Source organism: Microtus pennsylvanicus, chromosome 10, assembly GCF_037038515.1.
Source record: "Microtus pennsylvanicus isolate mMicPen1 chromosome 10, mMicPen1.hap1, whole genome shotgun sequence".
Classification (NCBI taxonomy): domain Eukaryota; kingdom Metazoa; phylum Chordata; class Mammalia; order Rodentia; family Cricetidae; genus Microtus; species Microtus pennsylvanicus.
Window position 1 is genome coordinate 103,500,808 of NC_134588.1, and position 19,096 is coordinate 103,519,903.

At 42.3% G+C, this 19,096-nt stretch overlaps 1 protein-coding gene across 3 annotated transcripts in view; it reads left to right on the forward strand.

The window, feature by feature from the left end:
- Positions 1-19,096, forward strand: part of Rab3gap2 (RAB3 GTPase activating non-catalytic protein subunit 2) — an 87,562-nt gene that overhangs the window by 14,575 nt on the left and 53,891 nt on the right. For 2 of the 3 annotated variants that reach the window (XM_075989398.1, XM_075989399.1), the window contains exons 2-3: positions 4,518-4,582; positions 18,345-18,468. In XM_075989398.1, coding sequence (XP_075845513.1) covers positions 4,518-4,582; positions 18,345-18,468 — 189 coding nt within the window. Of the gene's footprint in view, positions 1-4,517; positions 4,583-15,266; positions 15,688-18,344; positions 18,469-19,096 lie in introns of those variants that run through there. The other variant, XM_075989400.1, reaches the window with a different exon arrangement.

Consider the following 19,096-nt stretch of genomic DNA (forward strand, 5'->3'; position numbering starts at 1 on the left):
ATTGCTTTGCTTACCTATAACTTTGATCAATGATCAGTCTGTAGAGAAACTCTACTAATGATGTAGATGGCATTTTTTTAAAATGCAGGTCTTGAGGATTGCTTAGGTCCTCATACTTGCTCAGTGAATACTATACCCCCTCCCCCAAGCTATCTCCTCAGCCCTCTTTAATCTGTCTATAGTCTAATGACTTTGAGAAAATATTCCCGTGATAGCAGGAACTGCCCAATTAATTTTTCTTTTCCTTCAGCTGAAAGCAGTTTTCTAGCCAGACACTGAAAAGTGGGTGAACCTTCATTGAAACAAATAATGTATTTCTTGGAGTCTTTCTCTTTGGGCATGTTTTGAATTGAAGCATGAAGAGATACTGGGTCTCTGTAGGGGCAGGAAATTCAAATAACTGCTGTCTTCCGCTTGATTGTATGAGTCATTTGTGAACTGAGTCAGGTTCTTTTTATACGAATATAAAGGGAAATAAAATTCTTTTTATAGTGTTGTACATTCAGCAGAGATTATGTACTTGGACCGAGCTCTTTGGAAATTTACTTCTTTTGTGTCTGCTGTCTAGCGTGGAAAAGATGTTAAAGAATGAATGAATGATAGACTTCCTGAAGGGCTTTTATTCTACAAGGTTGTTTTGATGTTCTGATAATTTGATATTTACATAGTTTTATAGCAATTTTAAATGTGAACCATGGGCTTAAATTTCTTGCTTAAGAGACAATGCATATTCCAAAACCATTCTGTATTTTTCAGTTATTTGAGATAGGGTTTCTCTGTATAGCCCTGGCTGTCCTGGAACTCACTTTGTAGACCAGGGTGGCCTTGGACTTAGAGATCTGCCTGCCTCTGTCTCCCAAGTGCAGGGGTTAAAGGTGTGTACCACTACCATCTAGTTTCTAAAATGATTAATAGCTTGGCTAAGTTGTCTCAACCAACCCACAGTGAGATAGTTGGTTTTGGTGATGTAGTAAAATGAATGAAGAGAGTGTTTAATGAATTATATTGCCAAAACCCCACAAAATTTAATTGTCCAAAGGATTTTAAGACATTGTCTCATTGTGTAGCCCTGGCTGGCCTGGAACTCAATATGTAGATCAGGCTGGCTGGCTTCTAAGTCAGAGATCTGCTTGCCTGTATTTAGAGTGCTGAGATTTAAAGGTTTGTATCAGCACTCCTGGCAAATTGTTCAAGGTTATGTATATATTTGTATATAAAAACAGGGTTTCGGGGCTGGAGAGATGGCTCAGAGGTTAAGAGCACTGGCTGCTCTTCCAGAGGTCCTGAGTTCAATTCCCAGCAACCACATGGTGGCTCACAACCATCCGTACTGAGATCTGGCGCCCTCCTCTGGCGTGCGGGCATACATCGAGGCAGAATGTTGTATACATAATAAATAAATAAATCTTTAAAAAAAATAAATAAATAAAAACAGGGTTTCTCTGTTCAAGTTTTTAAAGCCTCTCTTTAAAGTTCCAATATCAAGGGGATATTTCTATTTTAAAAACTAGTTAAAAGAAACAAACAAACACAGGCTGGGGCTCTAGCTCAGGTGAGAGGGTTCAGCTTGCTTGAAGTCCTGGCTCTGATCCATTGAACTGCGCGGCCCTGATGTGGTGTGGCCACTTGTGATCCTAGTAATCTGTGGGGGCAGGAGGGCCAGAAGCTTAAGGGTCATCTTAGCTATGTAGTAAATCCAGGATAGCCTGTTTCAGAGAAAGACCCTGCTATCACTTTGCTCCTCTGTGGGCTCCAGGGTTTCTCTTGTCCTTGCCAGGAGCCACATGGATGCATAGCCCGAGTCTTGGGGCATGAGTTGTGCAACAATGGCAGAATTGAGCTTCAGTCCTTGGTTGACACTCACTTCTGTGACCTAGGCCACACTATTTGAACTTCTGAGGAATCTGTTTTCCCATTGTAGCATTAAACTGTAGAGGAACCTTCTGATGTTTCAGTGAATTGCTGTGTTGCAGCGCTTGGGCATCTAGAGTCCTCACCAGTGCTCTGTGCATTGAGGCTTTGCCGAATGTTCGTGTTTTTCCGTTAATTTGAAAATTTTCTAGCTACTTTGTAAAGACACTATTTTGGCCATCTGTGATGTCATGTATCTGTAATCCTAGTTCTTGGGAGGCAGAGGCAGGAAGACCATCAGTTTAAGGTCAGCCAGGGCTCTGTAGCAAGACTGGTCTCAAAAATAAATAGGGGCTAGAGAGATGGCTCATCTGTTAAGAACACTGGCTGCTCTTCAGAGGATCCAAACTAAGTTTCTAGCGTCCATGTTTGGTGGCTTTAAAAACACCTGTAACTCTAGCTCCAAGGGATCTGATGCCTTCTTCGTGTGTGTCCCCGTGCTCACTCACACACATGTGCATATTCAGTCACGCAGATGCTCATATACACATGCACACATACTCACACTGATAAATAAAAACAAAATCTTAAATAATGATAACAATTATTCACAGAGTATATGTGTGTTTACATTTGTACACCTATGAAATATTTCACTCTCTTGTCCAAAGTACCGACAGTTACAGCACTCATTGTGTGGTATAGTTAAGTGTCCATCTACATCCTGCATAAGATCATAGATTCCTTAAAAGCAAGGGATGTGTTATCTTTTCTTAGCTCCTACTACAAGGTTTGGTACATGGTATTTAACAGAGCAATTGCTAATTGACTTAATTGACTTGTATGGAAATCTGTAGATCGTGTGATTTAAATCAAAACGTGGTGCTATTTTAGGACTTAATATATGCCTACTAGTGTATTTGGAATTTTAGGAAGTAATTATTTGACATTTAAGTACTGGAGATTAGACTGTTGTTAATGCAAGCTAATTGAGCAGTGATTCCAAGTGCCAGACTGTAACCCTTTTAAATCATCTGTGTCCTTTGTTTCAGCAACCTTTAAAGCCAAGTGTGTAAGTGAATGTTCTCATTGTGTCTTCTCCTGTTAGTCAGGATTCTGCTCATCTTTTGTGATGACTTCCACTCAGGGTTTGAAAGCTGATTGCATAAATATATTTTATTTCTACTTCATGGTTGTTATATTTGATGGCTAAATCATGATGGCTGACAGTGAGAGCTTACGTCTCAGATACAGAGCCCCGAGATGCTGTCTGGTTCAGTCCTTATGCATCCCACAGTTCAAAGTGACGGAGGAGGTGTTTTGCTTCCTCAGCATCCGGAATTGGAGCAAGCGTTAGGTATTTCATAATGCATTTCATAAGTAAAAACTCGATACAGTTCAAGTAGCACATCTGGAGCCGGGCGGTGGTGGCGCATGCCTTTAATCCCAGCACTTGGGAGGCAGAGGCAGGTGGATCTCTGTGAGTTCGAGACCAGCCTGGTCTACAAGAGCTAGTTCCAGGACAGGCTCCAAAACCACAGAGAAACCCTGTCTCGAAAAAAAAAAAAAATCAAGTAGCACATCTACAGTCCGAGTCTCAGGCCTGAGTCTTATTGGAACTTCATTGGTGTTTTAATTTGGGGTGATAGAGTATCTTATTCTTGTCTCTGGTTGCTTGGATATGATAATTTTATTGTTTCCGGTAAATTCTAAGCAAATTACGTAAAATCAACATTAGCAGTGCAAGACATGGTGCTTTCCCAATTTACCTGAGTTTTTTTAATTCCTTGATGCATATTTTAGTGAATATATTTTAATCTAGAAGATATTGTCTCAGATATAAGAAACAAGAGTAACAAAAAGGGAGGACTAGGGGGGTTTGTCTTGTTTCAGAATAAAGGTTGTTTCCATGGATACCTCGTCCTATCAGGAAACAACAATTCACTTTGCAAACATCTATGTGAAAATTTAGATCTTTGTTGCTGTATATGTGTTTTCTTTAAGTAACAAATATTTGTTAAAATTTGTGTGTGTGTAGTTTTTCTGAGACAGGGTCTTGGGTGGCCTAGACTTCCTCAAACTTGGCTATGTAGTCAAGGCTGGCCTTGAATTTCTGAACCGTTGATCCTTCTGCCTCTACCTCCCAAGAGCTATAATTACAGGCCTATGTCACCAGGCCCAGATTAATTTTTAAACTCACCTTTCCATTTGATTCAAATGCAGATCTACTCAATGTCCAATATTTTAAGATTTAAATAACTTGTACATAGTTTTACTAGACATATATTTGGAAATTAAATAGGTTATATGTTTCTTGACTATGTATGTCAAATCCTGAGGTAGCACAGCTTACAATCACATTCTTCCTTTTACAGCAACTGCCTCTGCTGGATGTGAGTCAAGTGCTCAGGAGGCAGAAGTAGTGGTGTCTCTGAATTCAAGGCCAGCCTGGTCTACATAACAAGTTCCAGGGTAGCCAGAACTACATAGTGAGACCCTGTCTTAAAAATAACAACAAAAACCACCAACCAAATGAAAAACAACTTGTTTCTGTTATGTTTAGAAAAAACTGTTTAAAAATATGTTAAGCCTTTTAATTTTATATGTTCTCTCCCTCTCTCTCCTTCCCTCCCTCAACCCCTCTCTTCCTCCCTCCTTCTCTCTAGGTAAATCATCAAACTGGGAAGATGATAGTTGGGGAGCATGGGAAGAAACAGAACCCCAGGAACCCGTAAGTCTTTATTAATGCATGGTTTCGTTTTTATTTGTGTGTGGAGGGGGCATGTGTGGAGGTCGGAGGTCGGAGGACAACTTTGTGGAGCCACTTCTCTCCTCTCACCTTTAATGGCTTCCAGGAATTGAATTCAGGTCACCAGGCTTGCATAGTAAGTGCCTTTACCCACTGAGCTGGTGCTCTGCATGCTTTTTGATAGTTACATTTTGCTTTTGTAATGGTAGTGGCATATTTCAGTGTTAAGTTGACATTTAAAAAAAAATCTTTGTCACAGTTGTTTTTATGTTTAGTTAGTGGTAACTAACTAGATTCTTGCTTTTAAGGAACTTAATGACTATAGTAGTTGGGCACTGTAATCTGTGCTACAACAAAGGACCTGAGACTTTATATGTAATTCATTGGCTGTAGTCCTGGAGGGCCAGTTCAAATCCAGTATGAGGGGCTTAGCATTTGAGAGTACCCTTTTTGCTGCCTCATAGCATGGCAAGAGATGAATGAGAGACAAAGGAAAAAGGAGTGTGTGTGTGTGTGTGTGTGTGTGTGTGTGTGTGTGTGTATGTAGAATCCAAATATCCAAATTTCCCCTCCACCCACTCCTGTTATAACAACCCCATCCCATGATAGCAGCATTAATTTGTTCACTCTGCCTTTATGACTTCACTTCTTGGTTCTCAACTCCTCATTTCACATTGGAGGTTAAGTGTCTAACTTCCCGCTGGGGGCTCGGTAGAACCATAACGGTGGGCTAGACAGAGAACGTCACTGCTTTAGGAGTCTTTATTCTTCATGAGTCATTTGTTGTGCCTGTCATAGTCTAGGTGCTGAGACTGCATCATTGACCAGAGTAGACCAAGTCTCTGTGCATCTTAATATGTTTCATCTGTGAGTCGTGGAAGATCTAACTTAAGCTGGTTTAAGCTTCACACGGAAGGAAACCCAGAATCAGGGAGCTTCTAGGTTGTTGGATCAAGTCATTGAGCTCTGTATGTCATCAGGCTTTCCACTTCTGGCTGGCTGGTTTGTTTCTGTCACAGGCAGTGCGGTGGCATTATTTGGGAGCAGAGGGAGGAAAAGACTTGGATCTTCTCTTGCTGTTCTGGGGAAACAGCTTTTCTTAAAAGCCACATCATTTCTTGGCTAGAATGGGGTGATATGACCCTAATAATAGCTGTTTCTGTAATCACCGACTTTTATGTATGTAGAGAGACTTTTCTTCCATTCTGTGATTTGGGTAATTTCTCATCATATACCATGATTTTGGTATTTTTATTTTTCTCTCTTTTTCATTGATTATTCTACCATTTTTTTTTTACCTTTTGTTCTAGCAGTTTCAAAACTTGAGATTCAGTAACTTCAGTATTTTTTCTCTTTTATTGTCTCTATTTATATCTTTAACTCTCTACATATTTACCTATGCACTCAGGTTTTGATGTGTGTTTTCAATTTTACTTAGTTCAAACTGTTTTCTGATTTCTTTTTTTTTTTTGAAACAGGGTTTCTCTGTAGCTTTTGGTTCCTGTCCTGGAACTAGCTCTTGTAGACCAGGCTGGCCTCTAACTCCCAGAGATCCACCTGCCTCTGCCTCCCGAATGCTGGGATCAAAGGCGTGCGCCACCACCGCCCGGCTTCTGTTTTCTGATTTCTTTTGACTTCCTTTTTGATTTATTAGAAGTGTGTTACTTAATTTGTAGATAGAGTAGTCTCCCCTTAAGGAGGAGGGGGAATATTCCTAGGACCTCCTGTGGGCATCATGGACAGCTGTGAGCCCTATGTGTAGTATTTATTCAATATGTACATACCTTTGAAAAAGTTTAATTTATAAGTTAGATACAGTGAGATATAAACAATAATAACCAATAATGAAGTGGAAACATTTTAACAATATGCTATATAGAATTGAAAGCATCATTACCCTAGCATTTGTGGACCAGTATTAATTAGAATAAGAGTTTCATAAACATATGCTCTCTGACGTTCAGACTGTTGCTTTAATAGCCAAAATGGCTATCAGGAGACTAATGGGTGAGTGGCAATGTGCTGGACAAAGGCAGAGTTCACAGCTTCAAGACACCAGGGCATCGTGGAGTGGGACAGTGTGTGGTTTCATTACATAACTCAGAACACACACAATTAAAACCTGTACTGGTTCATTCCTGGAGTATTCCACTTATCCCTTGGACCATGACTGGCTTTGAATAACTCAAGTCACAGAAGTGGAGCTCAGATAAGGAAGACTCTTAATGGGAATTTACCAGATTTCTTTCTATTAACTATTTCCTATTTCACCCCAATGTCTTCAGAGAATTTCTGTTATGTTCTCCCCAACAGTTTAACTCTACGAGGCCTACTTTATGGCTTCATACATGGGTAGTTCTGTAAGATGTTCATCTCTGTTCACAGGGAAGGGTTCCCTGCCTGCAGTTAGGTTGGTCCGTTCCTCTCTTCTGTGTTCTCCCTGATTTCTATTCTTTCTGTTAGAGAGGAGAGCGTGGACATTTCTGTGTGTTCTTGTGGGCTTGCCTCCTCCTCGAGCTTTGTCGGCGTTGCTTCCTGCTGTGGAGTGTGTCTCCATTTACGCGTGTCTCACTCCATGGTCACTCCTGCTCTGAAGTAGACCAGTGTCCCTGGTGATGCATGCTAATGCCTGGCCTCTCTGCTTCTCACACAGGCATTGCTTTTCCATGACTGTCTCTTTCCCTTCCTTTCCATTTTAACTAATGTCTGGTTTTGAGGCTAAATTTTGTCTTTAATAGATAGTTGGATATTGCCTGTTTAGTCGGCTTGATACTTTTGGAATTCATTAAATAATTTCTTCATATTTTATGTGATTATTGGTGAAGTTAAATTCTCATCTGCCATTTGGCTATTTGTTTTGTGTATGCCTAATCGTTTTTTAGTTCCTTTATTAGTGTTCCCTAGGGAACAACAATCAAGAGTGACTATTATTAGAACGTGACTATTAGGTTGGTCTAGTACTCCAACAGTCACTGTCTTAGGCTGGCACATGGCATGGCCTGAGTACTCCGACAATCACTGTCTTAGGCTGGCACATGGCATGGTCTGAGTACTCCGACAATCACTGTCGTAGGCTGGCACATGGCATGGTCTGAGTACTCCGACAATCACTGTCTTAGGATAGCACATGACATGGACTGAGTACTCCGACAGTCACTGTCTTAGGATAGCACACGACATGGTCTGAGTACTCCGACAGTCACTGTCTTAGGATAGCACACGACATGGTCTGAGTACTCCGACAATCACTGTCTTAGGATAGCACATGACATGGTCTGAGTACTCCGACAGTCACTGTCGTAGGCTGGCACATGGCATGGTCTGAGTACTCAGGCAATCACTGTCTTAGGATAGCACATGACATGGTCTGAGTACTCAGGCAATCACTGTCTTAGGATAGCACATGACATGGACTGAGTACTCAGGCAATCACTGTCTTAGGCTGGCACATGACATGGTCTGAGTACTCCGACAATCACTGTCGTAGGCTGGCACATGACATGGTCTGAGTACTCCGACAGTCACTGTCTTAGGATAGCACATGACATGGTCTGAGTACTCCGACAGTCACTGTCTTAGGATAGCACATGACATGGTCTGAGTACTCCGACAATCACTGTCTTAGGATAGCACATGACATGGTCTGAGTACTCCGACAGTCACTGTCTTAGGATAGCACATGACATGGTCTGAGTACTCCGACAGTCACTGTCTTAGGATAGCACATGACATGGACTGAGTACTCAGGCAATCACTGTCTTAGGATAGCACATGACATGGACTGAGTACTCAGGCAATCACTGTCTTAGGATAGCACATGACATGGACTGAGTACTCAGGCAATCACTGTCTTAGGCTGGCACATGACATGGTCTGAGTACTCCGACAATCACTGTCTTAGGATAGCACATGACATGGTCTGAGTACTCCGACAATCACTGTCTTAGGATAGCACATGACATGGTCTGAGTACTCCGACAATCACTGTCTTAGGATAGCACATGACATGGTCTGAGTACTCCGACACTCACTGTCTTAGGATAGCACATGACATGGTCTGAGTACTCAGGCAATCACTGTCTTAGGCTGGCACATGACATGGTCTGAGTACTCCGACACTCACTGTCTTAGGATAGCACATGACATGGACTGAGTACTCCGACACTCACTGTCTTAGGATAGCACATGACATGGTCTGAGTACTCCGACACTCACTGTCTTTGTCCTGGAGGCCAAGAGCCTGTAACTGCTTAGTTCGTGCAGGTGCCACCTCAGCAGTTCTAGTATGGTGCTGCTGGCCTCGAGGGCTCCCAAGGAGCTCCTGTCAGTCCATGTTGGAAGCTTGAAGAAGCAGGATTCTTGTATCAGTAAAGGCTTTCAGTAGTAGGGTGAATGAGCAGCCAGCAGGAATAGAGAAAAGGAGCAAAACCCAGCACATTTTCTAAGACCTCTTTGTGTGGGTTGCATTGGAAGGTGCTGCCCCCGTTTTAAGATGACAGAGTGGAAACTAACTCCACTCAGCGCCTGTGACCGGCTGTGAGGTCCTTCCCAGTTCCAGTCAGTGACAACCAGGATTGGCCATCACTGTCTTCTAACTCTTTACTCCATTCTCTTGTGTTAAACAAATGTTAGGGTGCCATTTCAATCACTCAGATTTGTATCGGTATTGTTATGTTTAATGTATATTATATTGACATGACTCACATACCATGTAATTCACCTTTCGGTATATAACTCAATTTTCTTAGTATTCTCGAAGTTCTGTAACTATCATCATGATCTAAGTCCATAATATTTTAATTACCCTAGAAGAACCCCCAAAATACATTACCTGCCCTCCAGTAACAACTGATTTACTTTCTGTGTATGGATTTACCTGTTCTGAGCATCTCGTGCACAATTAAAACAAGACTGACCTACATCATTTGTTTGTGGTCTGGGAGTCTTTCTCCTTTTCATTATTTCACTCTCACGGGACTTCCGGAATTGTCACTAGGAACAGACCTCAAACTTCCCCTAGAACATAACTGGGTTTTGCCACATTAAAGATGGCGCCAACAGTGGGAGTAGAAAGTCTTGCTGTTCACTTACTCTTGTGTCAAGACGCTGTATCTGTAAACACTGAAGGGATTCTCAGCTGCCACTGGGCAGAGACTGTGGTGAATAGTGGAGCAAAGTCAGCGTTTGCTTCCGTTGCTCCATCTTTGGAGAGCTAGTCCTTGGTGCAGCAGTGGCATGAGGACAGCTGACTGAGAGCTTTCAAAGAGTCAGGGAAGCAGCAGCCACCGAAACTGAGTGCTGCTTACCCGGAGGCCAGCTCGTGTCTCTTGAGCACAGGAGAAAACAGTATGAACTCCAGGGTGCTTTTTATTTCTCTATACCGCTCATCACTTTGAAAGTTGGTTCTCATTTTGATGACTTGAAAGAGTAAAAGGCTTTCATATTTAAGAGATTTAATACTGGGAATCTGGAAAAAAAACTTTTTTTTAAAAAAAAGGAGAAGCCTGTTTTGCTCTTCTTATTCTGAGCTGTCAGCTGTAACAAGTGTTGGACCCAGTGGAGTGGAAGTCACCTGTGAGGAAGTGACAGCAGCAAGAAAAAGCAGTAAGTTAAATGATGTGAACGATGGTGGCAGGAGGAACACGGCCAACATGAAGAGTGTGGCATCTGCAAAGGATCGTAAGGAGGAAACTGCAGCGAGCCAGTGTGGAGTCCCACCAAGATGTTTGTGTCCCTGGTCTAGGAGAGGAGTCCCTGTGCATGCTTCTACTCTGTGACGGCCACAGCTGTCCCGCCAGCTCATAAAGCTGAATCTCAAAGCATTTGGCACTGTCACCTTGGTGGGGGAACTCTGGTCACAGTGACTTCTCTCTCCAAAGAAGACATTAAAGCCACTTTGAAGGGCGATGCAGATAAAAACGGTGGCAAGAGGGCCTTTCACGACAGAAAGGTTTGGCTTCTTCCTGGGAGAATCTCAGTCATGCCGAGAAACCAGTTCATGGCTGGGGAGGTCTGGGTCTGTGGTCACTGTCTACTTTCAAGAGTCCGTTGGTCAGTGTGAACTAAAACCTCGAGGGACCAAACAACTGTAGCCTGAATCTTCACTCGTGCTTGACCTATCTTCTAACTCGCTGTGGAGGGCAAACTCATCGGCAGCGCCAAGTGCATCAAGAGCTTGAAGGGCATGTGCCCCAAGTCGGGCACAACTGGCTCCACTGCCGGCCCCTGGCTTGTAGAGAAGGCATAGAATAGACCCTCCTCTGGGCTTCTATCCAGTTTGGTTTGTCATCAGTGAGGCTCCTTCCTGCCTGCACTGCGAATTGCTTGGAAATAGCAGCAACCTGGTTGTATTTCCTGGGCTTGCTTCTCAGGTTGTCTTGTCTTTCTCACACTCACCTATATCTAAAAATGAAAGCAAAGTACTTTTTCCTGGGTTTAAAAAAATTGTGTATGTGCGTGTGTGTGCATGTGTGTATGTCAACATGTGTGATTGCATGTATATGTGTATGTGTGAGTGTGTCTGTGTGTGCCTGCCTGCCTGGAACTGGAGTTACAGGTGGTTGTGAACTACTCAACATGGATGCTAGGAACTGAACTTATATTTCCTGGAAAAATGATAAACATTCTTAACTACTGAGTAATCTTTCCAGACATATTTTCTATATGCTTTTAACAATAATGTCACTGAACAATAAAATCCTCTTTCTCCAAACAAAACAATAAAATGATATTCCGGTATCTGCATCAGTAAGAGCCATATCCAAGTCTATGACTATGACACTAGTGGCCTTTGAGGTTTAGGTATATCTTTTCCCTATAGATATTTCACCTTATAATTGTCTGGTCAGACTGCCAAAACACATTACCACAGACTGGGTCACTTAAAGAACAAATATTTATTTTGTCATGGTTGAAGATCAAGATGCCAGGTCTTGCCCCTCCTCTGGCTGCTCCAGACAGTTGTGCTCCTGTGTCCTCATTGGCTTCTCTGTGAACAAGCGTGGACTGTGGATATGTGTTCTGCCCACATATCTCTTCTTAGGATATGAGTCCTATAGTCCCATAGGTAAGGTGCAGCCCTCAGGACCTCAATTAACATAAACTTTTTCTTATAATCCCTATGCTCAGTACAGACACATGGGGCTGCTGCTTAAATATCTAAGTTAAGGTGCCAGGGGGAATACAATTCAATGTATACAGTGTCCAAAGTAATGTTTCCATGTTTAATTGATCACAGCTCTAATTGGGCAAATGATTACAACTGATGAATTCCTACTTGTCTACAAGGAAGTGCAATGAGAGAGTGAGGAGACAAGCAGAAACAGATATTCAGGATGAACTGGGATGTAAGGAAAAGTGTAGCAGTCTTCCTCAATAGTAACAGATTGGTAGCATCATGGTAAGGGCGTGGCTGACTAGGGGAACCTGGAATAGAAGATAAACAAACTTACTGTCCAGGAGATCATCGGCAGTCCTGTGGGCAACAGTAAATTACTTTGCAAGGGTTTGTGTTTTATTTGCTAGTGTTGCAAGAGTTTTTGGTTGGGACATGGTTGCTTTGATGTGGGAAGTCAGTGGTGAACATAGAATGTTTGTTCAGTCTCAAGCTGTAAAGGGGCCTGAGACAGTTTTGGAAGAAGCTCATGGAGGCTTAAGTTAACCTAAATTGGTAAGGCGTTCTTTCATTGGTGCATTAGAGTAAGCGGTAGGAAGGATAGAATTGGCTGACTCCATCGTAACCAGATAGTAGACAGGATAGGAATGGACCTAGGAAAGTTCTGCCCAGGTCCTCAGCTCCAGTGGGCAGCATGGAGAATTTCTACTCAAAGTACTTTGAAGTATTTTCCATCTGTTTTACAAAAATCATGTGTAACATGATTTTCTAGGGCAATCATGATTTATTAAATTATTAGGGAATGAAAGTATGCAGATTGGAAAGGAGCCCTGGAGAAATGTTTGTTTATAGGCCAAAAATTGGAATATAACTCATGCAGATTACATGTTTTTTAGAGTATCAGTCATTTGAGATGGTTCTGGAAATCTCCAGCTGTATTGCTTTACTTCCATTACACTTTGATGGCATCTGCTGCTGTGGGAACACAGTCCACTCCTTTAGCCAATAGCATTTAAGATACCTGCCCTCTGGGGCGTGGTCTCTTAGCCTGTAAAGGGGGCTGTAAAGCATGTGCTCACTCTCTTGCTTCCGGCTCTCACTTCCCCTGCTACACTCTGTTCCTGTTCGCCAGAAGACTGTTATCTAGGACAGTGATCTGTAAGTTTCCCTTAAATAAATAACCCTTTATTATTCATAATTTGAAACTGGTGTGGGATTATTTTGTTTCTTCCGCCATCATCTGGCGCCCCACCGTTTGGTTTTAGAAAGGCTCTGACTGCAGCCCCGGGGCTCAGAGCGCCGGGCTAGGCGCACGTCCTCCCTCAGCGCTCCTCAGCCGGCCTCTGCGCTTCCAACTTAGCCAACTTAGCTAAAGGCAGAAGAGGGCTTTCCAGCCTCGCTAAGGATCTGCTTCACGCCATCCCGGAAGGTGACCACAGTCTCTTTTTCAAGTCCAGTTCTCACTAGCAGCTTGGACCTTTGACTCTGAGAAATACTTTTTTAGCCAGTGGCCTTTCTTTTTTACTAATGCGAGCCAAGTGTAACCTAGTCACTCTCATTCAGAAGTTTTTTTGTTCCCTTTGAACAAGGACAGTGATTTGACATCGTGTGGACACAGTCTTGGTTTTCTTTTGGGGGCAGAGGTATGGGTGGGGGCTGAAGGTCCCACCAGACAGTTTCTGTCCAGAGAATGGTCACCCAGAGGAAAGCGTGATTACGCTCAAACTTGTCAGGAGTGCAGAGGTTTTACTGTGGTTCTCCAGTCTCTGCCTGTGTGTACATGAGTACTCATGAGGCCCGGGGTTGTCTTTCTCAGTTGCTCTCCACCCTCTTCATTGAGGCAAGGTCTAAGATGTGGCTCGTCTGGCTAGCCTACCTAGTCAGCTTACTCAGGTCGCCACCTTCAGAGTGCTGCAATTGATGGCAGGCTTCCATACCCACCTGACTTTGACATAGATCCCAAGGATCCTAACTCTGGTCTTCATGCTTGCATAGCAAGCCCTTCCACCTTTGAGCAAGCTCCCCAGCTACTTTTGGCCAGTTGAGTGCTATTGTTTACTTTGTATTCATTTAAAAAACTTAAAGACTGAGAGACAAAATACTAAGAAGTGAATACATTGTGTTGTTGATTTTTTTAGTGGGGTTCTAACCTTTAAATATATTCTAAATTGTTGGACCCCTACTATATTAGCAAACTTTAAATTTGGGATAGTATGAAATGCTTGTTAATGTTTTAATCTTTTATTGGTCATCTTATGTTCTCAATATATAAATCTTTTTGGCGAGCACTTACTGCTTTTTATTGTTTCTAAAATCTAATAGCAGCTTAAAGCATTTGATTTAGCTATTAGATCTATTCTGACCTAAACCGGACACTAATTGTTATTATTTATTGATTATGTTGCTCTAACAACTAAATGGCAGAGTCTCTGAGTAGATTATTATTTGGAACTTCCTTGTACCACACAGCACCTGATGGAGTAAAGAGATTTACTGTCAGTATTTAGTGTCAAATATTTATTCAGGAAATAGAGACACATGGGTTGTTAGGTTTGGAATTCCATTGTAATTCATTGTGACATGCAGCTTTTAATAAAAAACAAAATTGTTTTGCCATGATTATTACAGAAAACTCAGGTATTACATAAAAATGGAAGCGTTTTACTCTCCAACACTAATAATAATTATCATTACCAATGCCCGGGATTTTTCCGTGTTGGCTTTTTCTATATAGACAGTTAAATGGGCAATTAAGTAGACACTTGCAAAATCTCATAAAATAGTATTTCACTCTACAGTTTAGACATAAATAACAATAGACTAGTTGTGCACTTGCCTGTTGCACCCTAGGCTCTGGGCCCAATCCTTAGCACCAAACCAGGAAAGTAATAACAAATAATCCTGAGTTTCCTGTGAAGTAAACTGTAAAGTTACTAACTTCCTCTATTGTAAAAAATCGAGATTCAGAGCTGGAGAGATGGCTCAGTGGTTAAGAGCACTGGCTGCTCTTTCAGAGGTCCTGAGTTCCATTCCTAGCAACCACATGGTGGCTCACAACCATCTGTAATGAGATCTGGTGCCCTCTTCTGGTGTGCGAGCATATATGCAGGCAAAATGTTGTATACATAACTAACTAAATAAATCTTTTTAAAAAATCAAGATTCAGAGTATAGGTTTTTTTGTTATACTTTTCTGTGTTGGAGGCTTTTTTATTATAACCAAATCAGAGTTCATGCTTTGCCCCATTTTGATTTTGAGAAGACTATAAGATCTTTAAATTGAGTGGTTCAGACTTTGGTCTTTCTATGCTGGCTGTATGTGTGAGCCGAAGGGTTCGGCAGAGAGGCTGTGTAGCTTTGCCATCTCTCCTCTGTCTAGTCTTTTGAACTGTTCTGTAGAATTTTGTGTGGGGCAAAAAATCCCACCATACCTTACCCCAAGAAAGGAAGGAAAAGGAAGTTTGAAAAGCATTGGGCATAACATAAATTAGAAGTAGACTGCAGGAAACACAGCCTGGGGACCTTGCTTTTGCATTGCCTTTCTTGCTTTCAGAAAGTGCAAGTGAGTATTTCTGAGTTTGGTGGCCACCCACTAGAACTACAGTGAGTATGCGGACAGACCCTGAGAACACTGGATTGTCCTGGCACCCCTGTAATAAACAACTTGGAAAGAACATCCAAGGTCAAGCGTGCAAATGGAGAAACTGCCCTGGCTGCTTTGGTGGCTGCTTCATATATAGCAGTGGAGACACCAGTAGACATCAGGCAAATGATGATTCATCGGCATGGTAGCAGCTGTCTGCAAGCAAAGGCTGGTTATGGTGCTGCAGGAGTATCATCTGACACATCTTGAAAGAACGATTCATCTGACAAATTTGTAGGCTGAAAACCAAAAAGAAGACTGTTAAGGATATGACGAAGCCCTGGGTTAGAGCGAGTGCCTTCTCCAGGGCCTGTGGCCACTTAAGCTTGAGGTACTTTGTTTTCTTTCTTTTTTTTTTTTTTTTTTGCCTCATTTGGGAAATTAGCCATCTTTTCAGTTAGTAGTGTTATTTTAGGATCACCGGCTTCAGGGAGCAATAGGAGTCACCGTGGACCATTATTGTAGGTAGGTTTTTCCAGAAACCTAACTGGTAGGCAAAGGTTCTTGTATTTGAGCAGTGAGCCTGCATCTTCCCAGCTACCAAAAGTGCACCAATGCCTTGGGCTTCATAGCTCGTGATGTGCAGTTTGTTGCCTGTTGAGAAGCTGGAAATTCTGTGCTAGTACTAGTTGATTGTTATCTAACCTGAGGTGGGGGCTTCTTTATTGTCCCTAGCCTGGTGTTTTTGTCAAATTATTTCTGCTTTGACTTGTAGTGTCTTTTAAAGATCTGACACAGAAACTCCTTCAGATACATCTCCATCCTTCATGCATAGCTTCTGTTTCTGCTGCTGCTGCCCTGAGCCTTGACCTGGATTCCTAAGAACCCTTGTGGCCACATTTTCAAGAAGGGGTCGGAGCAGGGTGTGGTTACCAAAGGAACTGGAACTCTACATAGAGGGTGTCTTAGTTAGGGTTTTATTGCTATGAAGAGACACTATGACCACAGCAACCCCCCCTCCCCAGCTCCCTACCAGGCAATGTTTCTCTGTGTAGTCCTGACTATTCTTGAACTCAGTTTGTAGACCAGGCTGGTCTCGAACTCAGAGATCCACCTGCCTTTGCCTCCTGAATGCTGGAATTAAAGGTGTGCACCACCACACCTGGCAGCAAATCTTATAAAGGAAAGCATTTAATTCAGCCTGACTTACAGTTCAGATGTTTGTTTAGTCCATCATCATCATGGCAGGAAGCACGGTGGCATGCAGGCAAACATGGTGGGAAGGTAGCTGAGAGTTCTACATCTGGATCCACACATAGCAGGAAGAGAACCTGACAAGGGGCCTGGCTTGAACTTCTGAAACCCACCTGGATGTGACACACTTCCTCCAATCAGGCTATACCTCCAATAATGCCACTCCCTATGACTCTATAGGGCCATTTTCATTTAGACCATCTCAGAGGGAAAAAGGAAAGATGATTTTAAATGTATGGTTAAAGAAATACCTTAAGAATACCCATACTTTGCTGGGTGTGGTAGTGTGTGCCTATAATCCCTGAGCTATCACTATTTTTTTTTAACCAAATATTTACTATTCCTCTGTGGTTTGCTCTCTTTCCAGGCTATTACCTGATTACCTGAAGGTGGGATCTCATTTACATGAAAGAACCCAAGACTCAGGCTTAGTATTTTGGGTCTCAGTCACTAGTGGGGAGGCAGTAGGGTATGATGGCCTCAGCTTACAGCTGGGCCACTCTGAGGATCCTGGGGTGCTGTGTGGAGTAAACAGACCCTGTTCTAGCAGAAACCATGCATCTTCTGGATCATGGTGACACACGCCTTTAATCCCAGCACTCAGGAGGCAGAGGCAGGCAGATCTCTGTGAGTTTGAGGCCAGCCTGGTCTACAAAGTGAGTTTCAGGACAGCCAGGACTGTTACACAGAGAAACCCTGTCTCAGAAAACCAAAATCCAACCAACCAAACAAACAAAAAAATGGATCCAGGGAGAAACATAATCACAGCTGACTTTTATCTATAGGAATAACTTTCTCTAGTTTTTTTTGTAGAAAAATGTTTTTAAGACAACAAGGTAGATATAGAATTCTCTTTAGAAAGAGCTTGACTAAAATACGGATTTTGCCAGTAATGATGCCTCCCTGTAAGAGTGTGCAGCCTTCTTAGCTATGGCTCCAGATCCATTCTTATTCCTAACGTGAAGGGGAAAAGGCACCTGTAATTACACCAGAGGCTGAGGCTGCTTGGGGTAATCCAAAACATCTTCTGTATCCCATATTTTAAGTGTTCTTCTGACAGAATACTATGAAGTCTTTAAAAAGAATAAAGAAACTTCTTGTGAAATGAAGAAGCAACATGTTAAAGTAAGCATATATTACATGTGCATTCTCACAAGATAAAAAGGTGGGAAGCACAGTGAATATATTTGCTTATGTGTACAAAGTAATATATGTTAATAATTTCACTGGTTCTCTCCAGAATAGACCACTAGTTGGCTAGAGCCTGCTGAAAGATACTTATCTGTGTGTGTGTTGTGTGTATGTGTGTATATATATGTGTGACACATACACATAGTTGAGGTAATGTACGTGTTATAGCACATGTGTGGGAGTCAGAGGATAACTTGGCGGAGTCTGTTTTCTCATTCCAAGATATGAGTTCTGGAACTAGAACTCAAGTCTTAAGGCTTGGTGGCAGGCAGCTTTGCTTGTCCAGCCATCTTGCTGATCCTGAGAGAGATTTTTCTAAAGACCTTTTTACTGTGTGTTAGAATTCCTAATCTGGAGTTACTACTGAGTGTTTCTTGTGTTGCATCCTGCTAATGCTATGCTATTTATGTATGAAGGTTTTGTGTTAGTTTTCACAACAGATGTGTTTCTAGTAGTAATTTGTTTTGTGGCTGTCACTGACATATTTTGGTATGGAAGAATTGAGAATATTTCTTTTCTCTCCCTTTCATTTATGACAGGCAGGCATAGTTGCAGTGTTCTTTAAATTTTTTGCATTCATAGTAGTTGCATTTTTATGCATAGGAAGAAGAAGGAAATGCTTCTAAAACACAAAAAACTTCCTGGCTTCAAGAATGTGTTTTATCCTTATCTCCAACCAGTGATCTTATGGTGATAGCCCGGGAGCAAAAGGCTGCGTTTCTAGTGCGTAAGTACCTTGTTCTCTGCTGCCTCCATTTTAGTGCAGAGGTTAGAGCAGAACGTGCCCTCGGAAAGGTGTTATTTCTATTCTACATTATATGGCAGTTCTGTAATTTATGCACAACATTTAATATATAAATAGAATATTTCCCTTTTGGGGTATGTGTATGTGTGCGCACATGTATGTGCAGTCCCTTCTTCACATGTGAGCTCATCCTGTCTGAACTGGCTGAACCCTGGCATTGTCCTGTCTCTGGCACTGAGCATACAGGCCTCTCCTCTCCTCTCCTCTCCTCCCCTCTCCTCCTCTCCTCTCCTCCCCTCCCCTCCCCTCCCCTCCCCTCCCCCCTCTCCTTTCTACCTACTTAACTACCTCCCTTGTGTCTGTGTGTGTGTGTGTGTGTGTCTGTGTGTGAGTGCTAGGGATGGAGCTCAGGTCCTCATTGTTTGCAAGCACTTAACAGGCTGAGCCTTCTCCTTAGAGTACTTCCTTTTTATTCTGCGTTGCCTCTGGTTGTCATTTGTTTGTTTTTAAGCTGTCCTTAAAAACTGAGGGATACTTAGTGCTGAAAGGGGCTGCAACTGGCCCCTCACACAGTGAAAGTGGCTGCTGCTTGAAAACTCAAGTTGCTGTA